This window comes from Gorilla gorilla, chromosome X, assembly GCF_029281585.2.
Source record: "Gorilla gorilla gorilla isolate KB3781 chromosome X, NHGRI_mGorGor1-v2.1_pri, whole genome shotgun sequence".
Lineage (NCBI taxonomy): Eukaryota > Metazoa > Chordata > Mammalia > Primates > Hominidae > Gorilla > Gorilla gorilla.
The window spans coordinates 143761682-143780897 of record NC_073247.2 but is presented as its reverse complement, the minus strand read 5'-3'; the positions used below and the strand labels follow the sequence as shown (position 1 = coordinate 143780897).

The 19216-nt window shown below is 39.6% G+C and overlaps 1 protein-coding gene across 1 annotated transcript in view; it reads right to left on the bottom strand.

Annotated features, from left to right (window-relative positions):
- Positions 1 to 17514, bottom strand: part of STK26 (serine/threonine kinase 26) — a 52746-nt gene extending 35232 nt beyond the window's left edge. The window contains exons 1-2 of the mRNA XM_004064868.5: positions 17032 to 17514; positions 16781 to 16931 (exon numbers count right to left, since the gene is read on the bottom strand). Coding sequence (XP_004064916.1) covers positions 16781 to 16822 — 42 coding nt within the window. The 5' untranslated portion in view covers positions 16823 to 16931; positions 17032 to 17514. The remainder of the gene's footprint in view (positions 1 to 16780; positions 16932 to 17031) is intronic.
- Between the last annotated feature and the right edge of the window lie 1702 nt (positions 17515 to 19216).

Genomic DNA, 19216 nt, shown 5'->3' with positions numbered 1-19216 from the left:
TTTTTATTTTCTTTATCTAGAAACCGAGAAAAATACTAAAATGTATCTGCACACAAACATATAAATGTAATTTATCATTCATTGTCATTACCAATACAACATTCTATGTAATTCCACGGTTAAAGTGTATCTCTAAAAAGCAAACAGAAACATATCTGCCTATTTACTCTGATCTGAGGGCTTTTCTTGAATTAAGCATCACAATAATGGAACCAATAGGCAAGTCAGTTACTTTAGTAAAGTGAAAATCTTTTCTATTGTCATACTATATCCACAACCTCAGTGAAAGTACTATAAAATGCTTCCTTTCTTTACATCAGCAATTCTCAGTCGGGCTTAATGCCCCAAGGCAGGGATCGGCAAACCTTTCTTGTAAAGGCTGGATGCTAAATATTTCAGGCTTTGTGGGTCAGGTACACTTTACAGTCTCTGAGTCTCTGTCACATCTTTTTTAAATAACTCTTTTAAAATGTAAAAAATATTTTTAGCTTGCAGGCCTCACATGACTAGGTTACAGACAGTATTTGGCCCTTAGATGTAGTTTGACCACTGCTACCCTAAGGAATCCTTATATGAAAAAATTAACTGCTCTCCGGTGCATCTAGAATTGGGCTTCCTTATATGTCCTTCTTGAGAGAATTGAGAAGACAGTAACTCAAAATCATTTTCTGTTTTATGGTTCAGATGAGGAATTCTGATTGAGAAAGGCTGCATTCAATTAAAAAAGCTCCAAAAGCACTACTGGAAGATGGTAGATGATTATTATTTTCCAAAAATACAAGGAATCAAAATATTTGCCAGGGAGAACCTAAAAATTCAAAATTTCAAAGAACTTTCCTTTTGTCCAAAGCATAAGCCAAACATTATAGCCTTACTACCTCTTAGCAGAAAATTAAATGCACACAGTAAAAGCATAATTACACATTCATTGCTTCAGTTAAAAATTATTTACATCAAATTCAAAATTTGCCTGGAATGAGTACCTGATCCCTTCAATATATAAAATGTTGCGTGTACGCTGTCTTTTACAAATAATAACCTAGTCCCAACTCCTGAGTAGAATCTCCAAAACTCAGTTTTAGAGCTTAAGGATTACCTATGCAATCTCTTTACTTTACATTTGCAGAAAGGCACACAGGCAATTTCACAGTATAGTGGAACAGTATACACTACATTCTTTATTCATTCTAGTAGTTAGGAGGAAATGATTTAGTGTCCTATCAGGAAAAGAAAAATAAAGTATCAAGCTCTGGAACCACTTGGCCATATTAAATAAGAGTATTCTTTCACAATTAACAGATAATCTTTTCAGTTAAAGAAATTTTTTAAAAATATCTAAAATGTACTTTATCTTTCAACCAAGATAACACCTATATTGTAATTTCATGATGCACTACCATCAAAAATACACCCCAGAGTAATCATATTAAGATACGTCTAGTTATACAGATTGACCCAGAACCCAGGCATGTGGGTGGACAAAGGGAGAGAACTGTCTCTATCCTGGAACAGGATAGAGAAAACAGTGGCAGAAAACAGTGTTTTTTTGTTTGTTTGTTTGTTTGTTTGTTTTAAGCATAAAGACATTTATACCTTTTAAACTACTGTAAAGTTAAAAGTCAATAATGTAAACAATACAGTATGTAGTGTCTGTAAATATTCCCAGAAAAAAGTAATTGGACTACTACTATTTAGAACTCTTAGCCAAAACATAAATCAAGTGGTGCTAAAAAGTCATTAGGCAAACTTATTTTAGAGTATATATGAGATGCTACTCAGCCTTGAAATGCTCCACAGAACTGTTTTAATCATTCCCCAAGGGAGACATTTAATGCCAGAACCTACTGGAAAAATAACAATGATATTAAGTCCAGTCATTTTAAAGTGAGCCTCCTCTTTAGCCCCCCGCTCCCCACAAAATAGCAGTTCAAATTAGCCAAGTAAAATCAAGTGATAGATATTCTGGCATCTTTCTTTATTAATAAAAAATATTTATTTTGGCTACCAAGGGAAAAAAAGGCCACCCAAAATGACTCCAAGTGTCTAGAAACAATGTATTGGCCCAATACACATGCTACCAAAATTGCACATCTTAAATAGAAAAGCAGCTGTAATCACCATTCCCATTATGTTAGATCTTTTCCCCGATCTTTCACAAGCTTTCTACCAACGAAAAAGACTCTTTAGACATTTTCTTGCCATAGCAAATTAATTATGTAAATGTCACTTTTATCACAAAACTCACACGCAACAAGAAAAAACAAATGACTATTACCTCCCCAATTTCCTTTTCTGTTAGCTTTTTCTCCTCTCTGCAGAAAGTAGAGAAATTTCCCATTCTAAAAAAATACAGAAAGAATTCTCAATCTTTAAAGCAAAGGATTTCCCCTTCCTTGGAAATACTGTTTTTCTGTTCTTCCAGAGTCCAACACCTTTTCCCTCACCTACATTTTCTGTTTGCTCATGAGGCAGCAGTAATCCTCTGTTATTATGAAATTCTACCTTCCCTAAGCAGGGTTTACATCGCAGCCTCCAAAAACGATGCCTGAACCTCAGCAGATAGAAGATCCATAGCAACAGCGGTAATAGTTTTTTTTCACTTGCTATTACCAGAAATCACAGTCCAAAAAGACGACCATGGAGGTGTCACCTATGCTAAAACCTCGAAATTGATTCATTATTTAACTAGTTGAATCCCACGTTTTCATTTTGTGTGCCCTTTGAGAAGCCTGTGACAGAGTAAAAAAGATCTTTCAGTGACAGTCACCATTTTTCATGAAGAGATAAATAGTTAAAAAAAAAAAAAAAAAGCAGCTCTCCGGTTACAAGACTTTGTTTGTCACAGAAACAGAATTCAATGCCTGGTCCCTTCCATTCTCTATCCCTTAGAATCTATAGTGTTAAGTACTTATAACAACTTGAGCTTCAAAATAAGAGCTTAGACAATGATGACAAGTTTCTGTGAAGTAGAAGTCACTCGTTTACTGCCCACATATCTCTGATTTTACTAACAGGTAAACAAATTAATACATATCAAAAGCAGTTCCTTTAATGCAATGATTTTCTGTAAAATTATTCTACAGGAAAAATTAAGCAAAGAATTGAAAATCTTGATAAATATAATCCTAGATAATGTTCAATTCAATCCTAATTCGCTAAAACTGCTTAATATTGGTATTGAATTTCATTAAAAGCCATTTCCCATTGTCTGTACTCTGTATGTTACAGACTGTTGTGAGTTCAGTTTCTTCAGGAATACTAAGAATTTAAATATCAAAGGTAGAAAGAACTAGCCACAATAAACGTGCAACATGTGTTACAATAAAAGTGCGTCATGTGTAAAATCCTGACAATACTATTATATATTTAGACATAGGTACATACTCACAGGTTTTTACCTTCCAGTAAATGAGGTTTTAAATGAGGTAAAGAATTCTACATATTTTCCATACATTTTCATATAATAAAAATATTTAGCAAGTCCATGGACACCACAATTTTTACTGAATACATATTTTTTACATAAATTACATTGATTTCTCTTAATTCACTGACCTTCTTAAATGACATTTTCAAATGATATTTTTCTGCTCCTTGAACATAGTGACCATCCTGTTACTCATTTTTATTTTGACAATGCATTTTTCTACTTTTAAAAAATAGTTGTATCTACTATTAGTATAGTTTATTAAAAACTCTATAGGCAAATGTCAAGCCTTATTTTTACAAGACAGATTAAAAGTATTTTCAAATGTAAAATATACCTCATGTGCAATACACATTGAGGGTGCATATATACATTCATTCATCTATCCATTTATCTATCTATCATTTTCCCCAGCAAATCTTCACAATGAAGTGTAAGGTATAAGGTAAACATATCAGCATTCTTACATCCAAATAAATTTAACTCCCTGAAGAGGAAGCAAGTCGCTTAGGGATTCTAGTGATAATTAAATACGGCTTAAATTATTATTATTATTTTGAGATAGCATCTCACCCTGTCGCCCAGACTGGAGTGCAATGGTGTGATCTCAGCTCACTGAAACCTCCGCCTCCCAGGTTCAAGTGATTCTCCTCCCTCAGCCTCATGAGCAGCTGGGATTATAGGCGTGCACCACAACACCCAGCTAATTTTTGTATTTTGAGTAGAGACAGGGTTTCACCATGTTGGCCAGACTGGTCTCGAGCTCCTGACCTCAAGTGATCCATCCACCTTGGCCTCCCAAAGTGCTGGGATTACAGGCATGAGCCACGGAGCCCAGCCAAAATTTTTTAAGAGAATATTTCTTCACATGCTTTTGCACATCCTCATTGGTGGCAAATCTTTGATTCTGAAGGATGGATTCGTTTTTGTTGGTTGTGTGTTCATTTTAGAAATTGAAAAGTGATTTAGGTCCAAAGTTGGTGAATGAGGTAGGTAAATCAAGTTTGCTCACATTGTTTGGTGTTGCCCTACTTGCTTCTCTTATTTTCAGTTCTAATCCTTTGTTTGAACTAAACTCAGAGCTTTCCTACTGGGTACCTGTTGGCAAACGATAATATATGAATCTGACAGGTATAGAGAATATTTCAGAGAGCAGAAAGGCCATTTAGGAAGTGGTTTGATATTTCTTTAATGATTCAGAAGTAACTTCCTCTCCCTTCCAGGAATTTACATATATAAATACAAATTGGCTTTGAAACGTCAGGACTGTGAATGAGTGTGTGTGTGTGTATGCAGTCAGAGCTATTAAGTCTGGTTTGTTTGTTTTTTTTTGAGGGGGGGACATAATAATAGGTCTAAAAATCTCTACCTGTGGGGGAAATATTGCCACTTACTGGCATTTAAGATACTGCCATTTATATCACTTTAGCCAAGTTGCATTTTAGCAACTATAAGCATAAACAGATTTCATGTTCTTAATAAGGGTCTGCATTTGAAGATAAAAGCATTAATGAGCTGTTTACTACAGTAAACACCTAACCATACTGAGCATGGTAACATAATTCCACAGAAAGGTTCTATTTGTAAGAATTTGTCATCTAAGGGGCTTATCCAGACCAAAACAATAAAAATAAATATAACAAAATAAACAATAAAATTATTGTAAAATTTATTATTAAAAAAATAACAATAATAAAATTAAATCAATCAATAAAAACTGAAGTAGGTTACTTAACAGCACACATGGGCCAATGATAACTATATAATGATGAGGATGGGTGTTTGCTAAGTCGCAAACCTGCCTCGATTAAGGAAAACAGAAGTCATGGGTGACCATGAGATTTTGGAAGCTGCAGAACTTAACACAAAATTGAGTTCAGCTTCTTGGAAAGATAACTGGAAATCTTGTTGTTTTCATCTCTCACAATTTCCTCTACTATCTTCACATAAGATTCGCCAGTCTCCAGCTCCTCTCTTCAACAAACGTGTTACTGATTGCCTCTGCTTGGATATGTGACCAGCACTTCAAATTCAACATTCCCCAAAATGTACCAATTTTCTTCCAAACTCAGCCTTATCTCTGACTCTACTCTCTCATCATGTTTCCTTTCTTCTCATATTTAAGGGGTCGCCAATGTCTGTTAAAGTCATCCTTGAGTGGTGCTCAAAGTGCTCCCCAAATTGGCGGAGCAGCTGAGAACTCATGAGAAATGCAAATTCACCGGCTTCACCTCAGATCTATTCAATCAGAAACTCTGGGACTAAGGTTTAGTAGTCTGTGTTTTCACAAGCCCCCCAGGTGCTTCCCATGCATGCTCCAGTTTAACCATCACTGCCCTAGATTAAACCCTTATCAATTAAGCCTTCCCTTATCTCCAGCCTAGCCTGTTAGGTTTCCAACAGCCTAATGCAATCTTCCAAAACAAACAACGTTATTTCATCATTTCACTATATTGCTAAAAAAATAAAAAATAAAAACCCAAACCTCCTTGTTATGGACTGAGTAAAGAATAAATGTCTCCTGGCCGGGCGCGGTGGCTCACGCCTGTAATCCCAGCACTTTGGGAGGCCGAGGCGGGCGGACCACGAGGTCAGGAGATCGAGACCACGGTGAAACCCCGTCTCTACTAAAAATACAAAAAGTTAGCTGGGCGTAGTGGCAGGTGCCTGTAGTCCCAGCTACTCGGGAGGCTGAGGCAGGAGAATCGCCTGAACCCGGGAGGCGGAGCTTGCAGTGAGCCGAGATCGCGCCACTGCACTCCAGCCTGGGCGACAGAGCGAGACTCCGTCTCAAAAAAAAAAAAAAAAGAATAAATGTCTCATTCTGGCATTCAAGGCCCTTTACAGTCTAGCCCTAACACAATTCATACCAATAGGTACCTACACCAAATCTCTCTTATACAAGGAGCCTGTGTGTGTCCCCTTGGGCCTTTTTTCCTGCTTGCCTCCTACTCTCTTTTAAAAGTCTATTGAAGGCCATCCTGCCAAGAAGCAATGTAGTGGAGTAGCAAAACACGAATGCCTAGCAGAAAGGTATTCTATAAATGATAGTTTCCTTTCTTACTCCAGTCTTCCTTGGGATGGATGCTTCTACATCAGATTCTATCTCATTTGGGATTCATTACTACTGTTCTGCATTGTTAGATTTCTAAATGTGTAGGTGTCTAGTCACTCTGGTTAGAGTATAAACTTCTTGAGCTCAAGGACTCTCTAATATTTTTTGTATTTCAAAGATAGACAGCAAGCACTCTGTCCTACCCAAAGCAGGCCTTCCAAACTTTGCTGCTAATAATTTTCTGGCTTAAATCAAACCATGTAGATTGTGTGTGTAAAAACATAAAACCTGGGTCACCACTGTCCAAGCTGGTAAAGTCCAATGTATTACCATTTACTGACAAGCACATAAGAAAGCTCACCACTAAGTTCAAACAAAGGATTTGAACTAAAACTAGAAACTCAAACAGGATCCTAATTAATGAGTTTGCCAAGTGTTCTTCCCATGGGGTCAGTAGCACTTAAAAAGCATAAATTTGAAATATGCATATTTCCCTGAGGCTGTCAGATACATTGACTTTAGTCTCTTTAACCACAACAGGTCAAAGTTCTACTTTCTGTCACCATACTTAGTAGTATGTGTGCATGCTTTGCTGATTGGTTTCTTTTGTGCTTCTGCTAAAAGTTAAGGCAGGCGGGAGGAAATTGAGATCAGGGAGTTTAGAAACTTTCCCAGCTCTAGTGGGCAGCAATAATGATGAGGCAGAGGCTTTGGGAAGAAATTCTGACTTTATGGTTTCTATTGGCTCAGCTCCCCTAAATTGTCTTGCATTAATAACAGCTTATGCTCCACCTGATTATCTATATTGCCCATCCCACCCCCACCACCCACTGCTCTGTTATTTATACTATAGTGCATCAAGCAGTCAAACCTAGCTTAATATAATATACTGTAAATTGATTTGTCCCAAAGCAAATGGTTTAGTGGAAAGCTGGGGGTGGGAAGAAGGGTTAAAAAGGGACTAACAGAGCAACTCAAAAATGCATTTTCAAAGAAAAACCTGGATGCTTCTAGATGTTCTTGAAGTATTTCCTCCACCTGCCAAAAATTCACTCCTAGGATTGTGTTACCAGGCACTATTGAAACCTGGTAGAGTAATTCACTAGCATGCTTAGAAATTTCCTAACACATCTAGTGTGGTGTGGATTTCAAATTCAGTAAAACTTCATTAAGTTGATACTGGGAAGCTTTTTCCATAATTCAAAGCAACCATTAATTCTTTGGCTAGACACCCTCTTGTTCCATAATAAACAAATTGAAAAAAACCCCATTGATGGTTGAATTGAACTCAACGCATTTCAGTCCTTTGTATTTTAAGTTAATAGGGTTGTACTTGTACAGATTTCTTTTCCCCACTTTTTCTTTAAGAGGTAATAGAAGGAGAGGGAAAAATTTAAAACACTGCTGACAACACACAATCTCTGTTACAAGGATCACAAAGAAAGGCTGAAAACTTTTTCTGTAAACATTTTTCATGGGGAAAATGCAAAAACACAATGACTTCGATTTCCTCAATGGCACATTTTTTAAGATGCTTGACCAAAAAAGAGAAAGTGAACATATAAAAAAGATAATTAGACTATTTTCAACTCTTTCATCTAAGCAATCTACAATTTTGTTTACTCTGGGGCCCAGGAAGTATGAACCACAGTTTTGTTCTAATTTTGCCAGACTATCCAAAGCTAAGACATACCAATGGTTAACCTGATATTTTGAGACACAAATCATTCTCATCCACGATGCTATGATAAATGGAGGAAAAGAAAGGCCAGCAGGCTGCTGTCAGGGGAAGGCTGGAACAAGTCCAGAAAAGCCTGAGGGGGAGTTTTTAGATGCATCCTGTAGCTCTATCCCCAGCAAGGTATAAGCTAGTGAGGGGTGGTGGGGAGAGGCAGGCAGGAATGGAGGACAGGATATGTTCCATATATAGGTTTTCTGGTTTCTCTGAATGTTCGCGTCAGGTGATTTTCCTAAGTCATATGTGGTTTTAGGGAGGGACAACAAAGGGGATAGTGGGTAGAGTTGGCTGTCAATGTGCCCTTAGTTTTATGTTTAAATCCAAATTTGAAGGCATTTTCCTACAGAATCACTCTATGTTATAGGAGTATTGAGAGAAATTAGTTAATATCTTCAATAAATATTTGATTTCTACAAACATTAATTCAAAGATGTGGTTCCTGCCATCTAACACTTTAGTCTGAAATGGCGAATGACCAAGTGAGAAATGCACAGAAGATAGGGTTAAGAACGGATAAAGAAAATGTGGTATGTATACACAAGACAGTACTATTCCGCTGTAAAAAGGGATGAGATCCTGTTATTCACAGCAACATGGACGGAACTGGAGGACATTATATTAAGCCAGGCACAGAAAGACAAATACTGCATGTTCTCACTCATATGAGAAAATAGATAGTAGAATTGTGAGTATTAAAGGCTGAGAAGGGAAGCAGGAGGGGAAGATGTGGACAGATTGGTGAACTAACACAAAATTAACAGCTAGATAGGAGTAAATTCTATTCTGCAGTACTGTAGGGTGAATATGGTTAACCATAATTTATTGTATATTTTCAGAAAGCTAGAAGGGAGGATTTGGAATGTTCACAACACAAAAAAATGATAAATGTTTGAGGTGATAGATATGTTAATTACCCTGATTTGATCATTACACATCATATACGTATATTGAAATATTACTCTCGGTTGGGCACAATGGCTCATGCCTGTAATCCAGCACTTTGGGAGACCAAGCATGGTGGATCGCTTGGGCCCAGGGGTTCAAGACCAGCCTAGGCAACATGGTGAGACCCCAAATTTACAAAAAAATACAAAAATTAGCCAGGCATGGTGGCGACAACCTGTAGTCCCAGCTACTCAGGAGGATGAGGTGGGAGGATCACCTGAGCCTGGGAGGTTGAGGCTGCAGTAAACTGTGATTGTGCCACTGCACTCCAGCCTGGGTGACAGAGTGACACCCTGCCTCAAAAAAAAATATTACTCTGTATCCCATAGATATGTATAATTATTACATGTCAACTAAAATAAAGGAAAAAAAGAAGGGGTCAAAATTTTAGTTCTGTGTATTTAATTGATTTTTTTAAAATGAGTTACATTCTGCCACTCCTTCAGAGACATTGTTTTACATGTACCTGTGGTGGAAATTCTTCGAGTCTTAATTACAAGGAATGAAAAGGAGTTTGTTGTACTATAGCTAATAATACTATTATTTTTTGTTCGCCTAACACCATTTTTCTAGCAACAACAAAAAAAAAAACAGTAAAACCACCACTCTTTCAGAACACAGAACTTAGTCAAAAACTGCTATCAAGCTGTCTGAAATTCTACTATTAGATTTCCATTTCTTAAGGCATAATTCTCTGTAAAATGTGAATATCCATGGAGAAGTAAAGCACTGAGCCATTAATCAAAAATATCTTAGTGTGAGTGAAATTATCAGATTCTTTCTAATGTGACAGTTCAGACAGGAAGTAAAACAGTTTTTTATTTATGTTTGTTTTTTGGGGAGTGGGAGGGAAGAGGGAAGAAACAAGAGGTAGATAGGTCCAAATCACCAGTGAGAGGATCCTGAAGAGTCATGGGAAAGTACAAGTAGAAGGAAGGAGAAAAGGAGAAGAGATGAGGGGAGAAACAAATTTGCCTGAAATCAGCCATGGTTACCAAGAAAGCAATGAAGCTCATTTTTCTCTCAAAGTCTGTGGAAGACAAGAGAATGAAAGCTTCAGTGTGTGTGGACAGATGATTAGTTACAAGAATGTTTTGCTAGACATATTATACATAATACATGAAAATCATTTAAATAAGTATAGAGTCTACATTGTACACATATAAATTAGTCTTTAAGGTGTACAGAGCTCAGGTGTTGTACAATATTTTTAAAGAAACAGAATTTTAAACAGTTAGAAAAGTCCACTGTACAGTATAGTGATTAGCCAAGATTTTACATATAATTCACACCTAATGGTATAAAGAAAAGTGAAATACATGGTCCCCGCCTTCAAGAAATGTACAACCTCATTTGGGAGGCAAATATAACATATATAATTAGAGAAAATCTAAGGCAGTATATACATTAAGGACAAGACTGTCTACTACTGACAATAGACAGAATAGGTGCTTGGAAATAGAAGAGATTTCTATAGCCTGGGACATTCAGAGAGAGTTCATGAAGAAGCTAAGATGGAGGACCTTGAAAATCAGGTAGAATTTGGCCAATCACTGGTTATTGAACTGTGACTGGCATGGTAGAATTAAAGGGATTTCTTGTTGGGATGTAGTGGGAACTAAGTATAGATCTACAGAGAGGAGCCATATAACAGAAAGTATGGAAAGCTGAGCAGAGGGCTTTGTGTCTCATTGGGGTGGTGTGGGGTGGTGATTGGGTTTCAAAAGAAAAATGTGGGTTATCAAGCAGGAGAGAGATGAGATAATGGCAGTGTTTTCATGTGATTAGCCAAGCATTGTTTTGCAGGATGAACTGCCCCCCATACATCATAACACTTTTTACAAAGGAGCTTCAACTCCACAGATGATAGTTAATTCATCCTAATAACCTCTCATTGAGGCAAAGGAAATGCAGCTTTTATTATTCCCCATTTTGTAGATGATTTGCTCAAGGTCACTGAATATGAAAAGCAGAATAAAAAATACAATATCACAATGTTCAATTGTTCCTAAGTACCAGCTAAATTATATTCTCTCATTTGCTGTGACTCAAGCAAAAGAAGTACATGATGATGGACCTTTGTACTCAAGTGCCATTTCTAAACTCTGATTACTGTTGAAGGCACATGTCCTATCATACCCAATTCCTGTTTATTCTCCCTACAGTCCCTACTCCCCTAGTGTCAAAAGTTCTAACTACCCCCGCCTTCTTTCAGCTAACAGTCTTTGATTATTTTGTTCCAGCTGGTCTTCTGCCATTATCATTAGCATATTCAACACCTCTGCATTAACTACTCAATAACAAGGACAATAATTCGGGTTCACCAATGCAAAGTAATGCTTTCAACCTCAAATTGCAAATCTGATTATCCCCTTAGGGAGGTGTAAGGGAGGTAAGAACTCCACATACTGGACTCTGGTACCAACCTGAATTCTTTCTCCAATGTAGGTTTCCGGATGACTGTTAAGTAAAGAATCCCCCCATCCCCCACCCCAGTTAACTCTCTCTCTAACTTGACACATGTTCTCATCCTTTCATACATCTTAAAGCCACCCTTACTTTTCTTACACCCTTACTTTTCTTACAACCCTTACTTTTCTTACAACCTTACTTTTCCTGTCTCATGAGGGCCCTCACTTCCACATATTCTTTCTGGCATTATGAACCTCTCCCTCCTTGATGTCTCTAGTCCTTCATTTTCAAGTGAAGTGCCCGGCATAGAGTAGATGCTCAGTAAATATCTGATGAATGACCAAAGCTTCAGTTCTACATCTTCAACTACTTATTGGACATATGTACTTTGTCATCCCATTGTTACCACAAAATTCACAAGTCTAGAACAGAAATCCTTAACTTCCTACCAGATCTGGCTCTTCCCCACTACATTCCAATTTCTTTCAGATGTATCATAAGTCTCCCAGTTCCCTCCTATTAAACACCACAGTCTTTAACTTTTCCTTCTGAAACTAGCTAATTATTAAGCCTGGTAATTAATTTTTTCTTCATAGTACTAAACATATGGAAGGGAACCTGTCCATGGAAGGCCCATTGCATCTGTATAACTATGATTGACCCATTGAAATAGCCTCTGTAGCCAGGTGCAGTAGCTCACGCCTGTAATCCTAGCACTTCGGAAGGCCAATGTGGATGGATTGCTTGAGTCCAGGAGTTGGAAACCAGCCTGGACAACCACTAAACATTGTCTCCACAAAAAAAAAAAAAAAAAAAAAAAAAAAAAACCATAAAAATTAGCCAGGCATGGTGGCATGCACCTGTAGTTCTAGCTGCTCTGGAGGCTGAGATGGGTGGATTGCTTGAACCCAGGAAGTGGCGGCTGCAGTCAGCTGTGATCGCGCCACTGCACTACAGTCTGGGTGACAGAGTGAGACCGTGTCTCAAAAAAAAAAAATTAAAAAAGAAGAAATAGCCTCTGTAGATCAAACTGCCTTCCCCTATCAATCCTCCAGTTGATTCATTCATCCAATTTTGAGATTTCTCTTTCGATATATAACTTGGTACATTGAGTCTCCCTTACTCAGAAATGTTTAATGGCTAGTTCAAAGGCCAAAATCCTTCCCTGGCATTTAAGGACAATCATGATCTGTACTCAATCCAGTTTTCCGACCTTATCATGTATCATTTTTCTAGAGGAATTCTCTATGACAGCCCAAATGACTTTATCCTGTTCTCAAAGATTGTGTGTGTGTGTGCGTGCACTCACAAATGCAGTGCACCTTTCCTTATCTATATTGTATACATATGCTCCTTGACTTAAAATGTGGTTATGTCCCAATAAACCTATCATAAGTTGAAAATATTGTAAGTTGAAAAGGCATTTAATACAGTACACCTAACCTACCGAACATCATAGCTTAGCCTACCTTAAATGTGTTCACAACATTTACAGTAGCCTACAGTTAAGCAAAATCATCTAATGCAAAGCCTATTTATAACAAAGTGTTGACTATCTCATGTTATTTACTGAATACTGTATGGAAAGCGAAAAACAGAATGGTTGTGTGAGTACCATTGTAAAGTCAAAAAATCCTAGTCTGTCTACCTCTGCTGGGGATTTTTCCTTGCTTGGAAATGCCCTGCCCAGTGTGCATCCTAACAAGACTTTAGGGTCAGCTTACTTTCTGGAAGCCTTCAACACTTCCAGTGAGAAACTTCTATTATACTTACAGTGAGTTCACAGATTTTGCATTATTTGATATTTCATGTGCTAGTTTTAACAACTCAACAAGATTTTAAGATCTTTAAGGGTGGAACATGTAATATACGTCAGTATGCTTCCCAGAACCCAGTGATTATGTTCACCAATGTCGGGCAGTGTTTCCCACCACTTAGATAAAAGTCTTCAATAAATTGATCATTAATCGTTAAACTTCATTTCTACTTCTCATCTCAAATGACAACTAGATTTAAACTGTACCACCTTGGTCATATTTAAAGATACATGAAGGCTAATTTTAAAGTTCTTTAGCAGAAGCTTTAAAAGTTCTTTAACAAGAGGCACAGCATAAAGCATAACATTTAGTACTCTAACTCAACATTTAACTTTATTCTTCCACCTATATCTTACGAAAGATTTAACAATCAACAATATTCTAAATGAAAACTTGTCCTCAAAAATACTATTGTAGGTTCTAAGGGGAAATATCTTAAACTTAAGTATGATTTATAACTGAAAACTTCAAAGAAAACAGGGTTTGAATCATTAAAGAGTAAATATTTGAGTGGAAAGAAACAGGTTTATTGGTTTTTTTTTTAAGTTGTACTTTAAATATTTTCAAGAGTTCAGCTACTGGTATGGAAAATTCCTCTAGTTACACACTGAAGAAGTAAGCACAAATTAAGTACAAAAAACTTCATACCCTCAACATTTGGTGTAACATGGCAAAAAATGTTCATTACCACAATATTAAGAAATATCAACAATATGAGTTTGAATAACTAATTCATAAGGAAGAGTTTGAACTGGACGAAATCCTGGGTTTTCTTTCTTCACTCCAAGTTTCTTTTCTATTTTAAACTAGTGGCAACAGCAATTTCTTTGTTTGAAAGTCAGGAATGCTGGAAATCTTAAGTGATAGAACAGGTAGCTGGGCTTCCACTTCACGTCTCTCCTCAGAGGGAGAAAATAATTGTGGATAAAGTAATTTTGTTTGTATTTCTGGAAAAATCATTTTTCCCATCAATCTTCATAATTCTCTAAAATAAACTGTTAAAAAGTTATAGGCTGGTCGGCTACCTCACCCTGATTTGTGGAAACACTATACAGTAATTTCAAGAACACATGGCTAACTCAAGTTTTCTAAAGGTCTAAAAGTTGCTCCTAACGCCTTCATAAAACTCTAGGAGAATTTTACAAGCTCACGATAGATTTCTGCATCTCATCTGCAATATTTTGCTACATAACAATAATAAAAATAGTCCAGGTTCAAGAGTCACACTGCATGCTATCAAATTTATTATTAAGGTATTGTACATTTTCAACTATGGAAAAAACTGTGTGCTGCACAAAGTGCTTAAGAACTACATTAGAAATAAAATGGAAATAAGAAGTTAAGAATTTACCATTTCATTAAGATGAAGAGAATGACCAAAAAAAAAAAAAAGATTCCTCTCTTCTTTGCTAACGTTGAGATGTTTGCCCTACTCAAATTAGGTGGGACAAAGTAATCATAACTCAGAGGGCACAGAGTGAAAGGCAGAATTTGTAATTTAAAGTATGTGATTCACATTCGAATCCACATTAATTAAGATTTAAAAATTCAAGAGATAGGCAACTCAGATAATTAAAAGCAGGGAGCAATCAGAAATACTGAACAGCAAGCAGTTCCTAAACCATATAAATTCAATAAGGTCAAGACAAATAAAATAAAGATCAGAAACCATTTTCCCGTCAGCACACAGAGTTCCCCAGAATCACAAACTTGATGAACTGGAGGCACTCACTCTGCTGACGCACACACGCAGGCTCGCGCACACAATGGAGCGAGAAGCATGGAGACCCTCAGAGACAAACTTCACATGTGCATCATTTTACGCTCCACAGAATGGAAAGAAAAGCACGGTGAGAAAATGTCACTTTTTCCCAGATCAAACAGCAAAACTGTACTTAGTATTGTGAACTATGAATTCCCTTGATACACTCAAAGGCAGAACTGAATGAATGGGGTGTGGGGCAGGGTGCGTGGGGAAAAGAGGGAGGGAAGGAGAGGGGAGGCCGCCTGAGAGGAAGAAAGTTTAAGGCATTTTGCAAGGCTTGAGTGGATTAATCTTTTTTTTTTTTAAGCCCTACTATTTCCTATTTCCCTTTCTCTCTCTCTCTTTATTTAATATACACTAACTTCCTGAGACTCAACCCAGACTTGCCCTAAATGCAGCTGAAATGTCTGGTGTTTAGGACACACCAGGAGTTCTAGGTGCACAAATAAATCCCATTTTGGGAAAGAATTTAAAAATCACTTTTGTGGCCATTCATAAAATGAGAACACTGAAAAAAAAAAAAAAAGAACTCCATGTATCAATAAGTAAATTGAGGCCCCAGTCTACAGCTCTTTGATTTCTACTAGAAATATAAGCTATTTACTACTAAACATTTTATTTTTGAACTTCAAAAAAGTTTGTTTTCACATTTTAGATCATGAAAGACTGAGGCTTCAGTGGTTTTAGCCCCTAAATGGGTTGTTTAGGCCATCTAGCAAAGGAAAAAAAAATAGAACATGAATGCTTTAAAAAGTTAGTAAATTCGGATAACACTTAGCAGATAGCCTAAAATGCACCGATTTAAAAACATAACAGCATAAAAAGTTTTCTGACATAGCTTATCTTTAATAAAATGAAAATATAATGGGAGGGGGTTGGGCTGGGTAGACTTCGAGTAACAAGTTGGGTCCCATGCAGTAGTCCCTTGTCCAAGACAAAAAGCTTCCTTTAACCACATGTAACAGTCATCTTGTGGGAAAGGCACGGAGGGGGCTGAGAAGTCATCACCTCAGTGACTCTGAACAGAACCAGCATTTCTCACGCCACACTATGGGCTGGGCTAGGTCGGGGAGCAAGCTACAACTTTGCCCTTAAGCAGCACTACCGAAAGGGAGAAAGAGGTCACCTCTCTCTTAGCCCTACGCACACAGGAAGAGCCCAATTCAAGCCGCCGCCGCCGCCACCCCTGGTGTTGCCCCGCCCCAACTCGAGTGTGTGTTTGGGGTGGGGGTGTAGGGCACTCACTACTCGCGTTATACCCCACAAATTCCAAGGCACTTCCATCTCTCCCAGGTTAAGTTCCGCCCCCCCATCCCCAACCGTGCCAAGCTCAGCAGGCGCAGGTGTCTGTGGCTCTGGCCTATTTTTATACCCCCAACCGCCCTCAATCTCCACCTAGTTGCGCGCTCCAGTCCCGCCTCGCCTTCCCAGCGAAGAGCACTACCTAGCCTACACACCAGGAAACACCTCGAGCCCTACTCCCAGGTCACCTGGCCATAGTGGCCGGCCCTGCCCTCAGGGGAGCCCTGGGGCCGTCCCTTGTCGCCGGTGCCCAGCACCGAGGGCGCACCGGGCTCCCAAGCAGTCACGTGGGCGGCGGGGGCGGCCTGCGCTTCCTCACCTGCATCCCAGGCACTTGGACAGCCACCGGCGAGTGGGCCATGGAGGCGAATGCTGCCTCGCTCCGCTTCTGCGGCGGTGGCGCCTTGGGTTCGGACTGGCTCCTCCTCCGGGGGTAGTTCGGCGGCCCTCCCAGGCTTTTCGATCGGGGCCTGGGAGGACACACAAAAGTGGGGTTACTGGGCTGGCGGCGCGTAGCCCGGGGCTAGGAGGTGGGCTGTTAGCGGCGCAGCTCCCTGGGACTCAGTCTACCTTTCTGGCGCCCGCCCGCCGCTGAAGCAGCCGCCTCCGCTGCTGCTCCTCTTCCTGAACGCCGAGCGCTGTGAGTGGTGGTGGCTGGGACCTGGGCTCGAGTGATGCCGCTCCTCTGCGCCTCGCCGCTTTAGGAAGAGGAGGTGGAGGCTCCCCAGCCACCCGCCTGCTCGCCTGGCCTGGGAGGCGGTTGGGGGCGGTTCCGCCGTTGGCCCTGCCCCCGCCCCGCAGCCGGGCGGTGTCGCGGGAGCCAAGGCTCCAGGCAGCGAAGAGGTTTGGCTGGGGTTGCTGGAGTCTGAGAAGCTGGAGACTCTCCCGGCACGCGGAGAGGAGAACACGGGGACCCGGAGACCTGGGACACGGCTGGGCCTGGGAAGAGAATGGAAGAGTTTGGGAAACCCTGAGGGTATGAGGGCGCCCCAGATGCGGCCACGTTGCAGGGAGGCGTGCGAGGCTGGGGCACACGCAGCCTCGGAGACGACTTGAGCTGAAACTTGGGGAGTGTTGGAAGTCTTTCTTGGCTCCCCGGCCTGGCCAAGGGTAGGATTACAGATAGCCGCGGAGTCGGTGGACCCCCGCTTTTTCCCTCCATCTGATCTCCTCAGCTGGGGGCCGCGCCTCTGGGCAGATCTGTGGCCACACTCTTGCTTTCCGAGTTCCCTGACCCCAAACATGCTTCAGGTGACTTCAACTTAAGGTTCCCCCTACCTCTTGGGCTATCCCTTGCAGAACGGCCAAACTAGGGCTTCTCTCTACCACAAGTTCTGCACGTGTAAGGCAGAGGGAAATTGGAAAACAGATGGTATATCGGCAGAAAAATTAATGAGGATAGTAGAGGCTTGGGAAATGAGATTGGATCGTTAGCAGTACAGGTTATTGAATTCAGCATACACTGCAGTGGTTTTGGTAACTCCCTGCCTCCGCCCCATTTTAAGTTCCACTCCAGGAGAGGGAGACAGGCTCTTTTGAGAGTACTCTAACAGTAGCGACAGTAACACTGGTAATAATAGTAACAGGAATTTCATTATGAAGGCACCTTTGGGAACAATTAAGGGGTTAATTACTTTTTAAAAAAGTAATAGTCGAGTGCCAGTTTAAAATGAAGATGAAGTTCCTTACCTTGAAATTTGTTATGGGTCTCTACGCACCACACGGTGGGGGGCCTCTAGTGGTAAAAGATAGTTTCTCTTCTTCCTTTTAAATCTTTTTCAGAGAATAGTATATAATTCTTATCAATATCGTTATTATTAATGGATGTTATTTTCATTGTGCCAGGGACTGCTAAGTGCTTTCTATGTGTTATTAATACCTTACTGAACCTGTACAAGGGCCTTCTGGAGTCTTATTGATTTCCCCTCATTTTACAGATGAAGAAAAAGGCTCAACCAGGTTAAATAATTTGACCGAAATGTCACGCAATTAAGAAGTGGTACAGCTGGGAATTCAGACGCAGCTCCCTCTGACTGGTGATAAACTTACTACTTTCTCTATGGTTTCTGTTTGTGTTTAATGATGATAAAATGTACAATTGCATTTTCCTTACTCCTAGTTCCCCAAGTCCAGCCCTTCACTATTTCTAACCTAATGGTAGGCTCCAATCTAGTCTCGATTTCCCAACAACCCAGCTCACAACATTGCCAGCCTTACCGGAAACCTGCAGTGCCACCTAAACTTTTAATGTCCATAGAAATCCGAGGGTTCTTTTGCTCCCTCAAAAGCGCAGATTTTGATATCCCATGTCTGGACTGGGCCCTAGATTCTGCAATGCTAACAAGCTCTCACATGGTGATGATGTTTAGATCACACTTTTAAGTCGCAAAGGTCTGAATCAAGCTCAATCATTTAAGACCTGTCTCAAATCTCACCTCCATTGACCCTTCCTAGTTGCTCCAAGCCCTCCTTCAAACTCCTCCAATGTGAGCAGCGCTCACGCTGTAGTTCTTTCTTCTTATTTCATATATTTCATTTGTTTTGTCTGCCCATATTAGGTCCTTGAGGCCAGAGATCCAGCCTCTCTTACATGACAATGATTCAGGTAGGATGGCAGGACTCTGAGGGCAAGCTGTTTATACATTTTGTCCATTGCTGTATCCCCAGAGACTAGGTTCATGGCATGTAGTAGGCCCTCAATAAATAATTGTTGAATGAATGAATGAACTTATTTTGAATTCTCCACTGAGGTTAC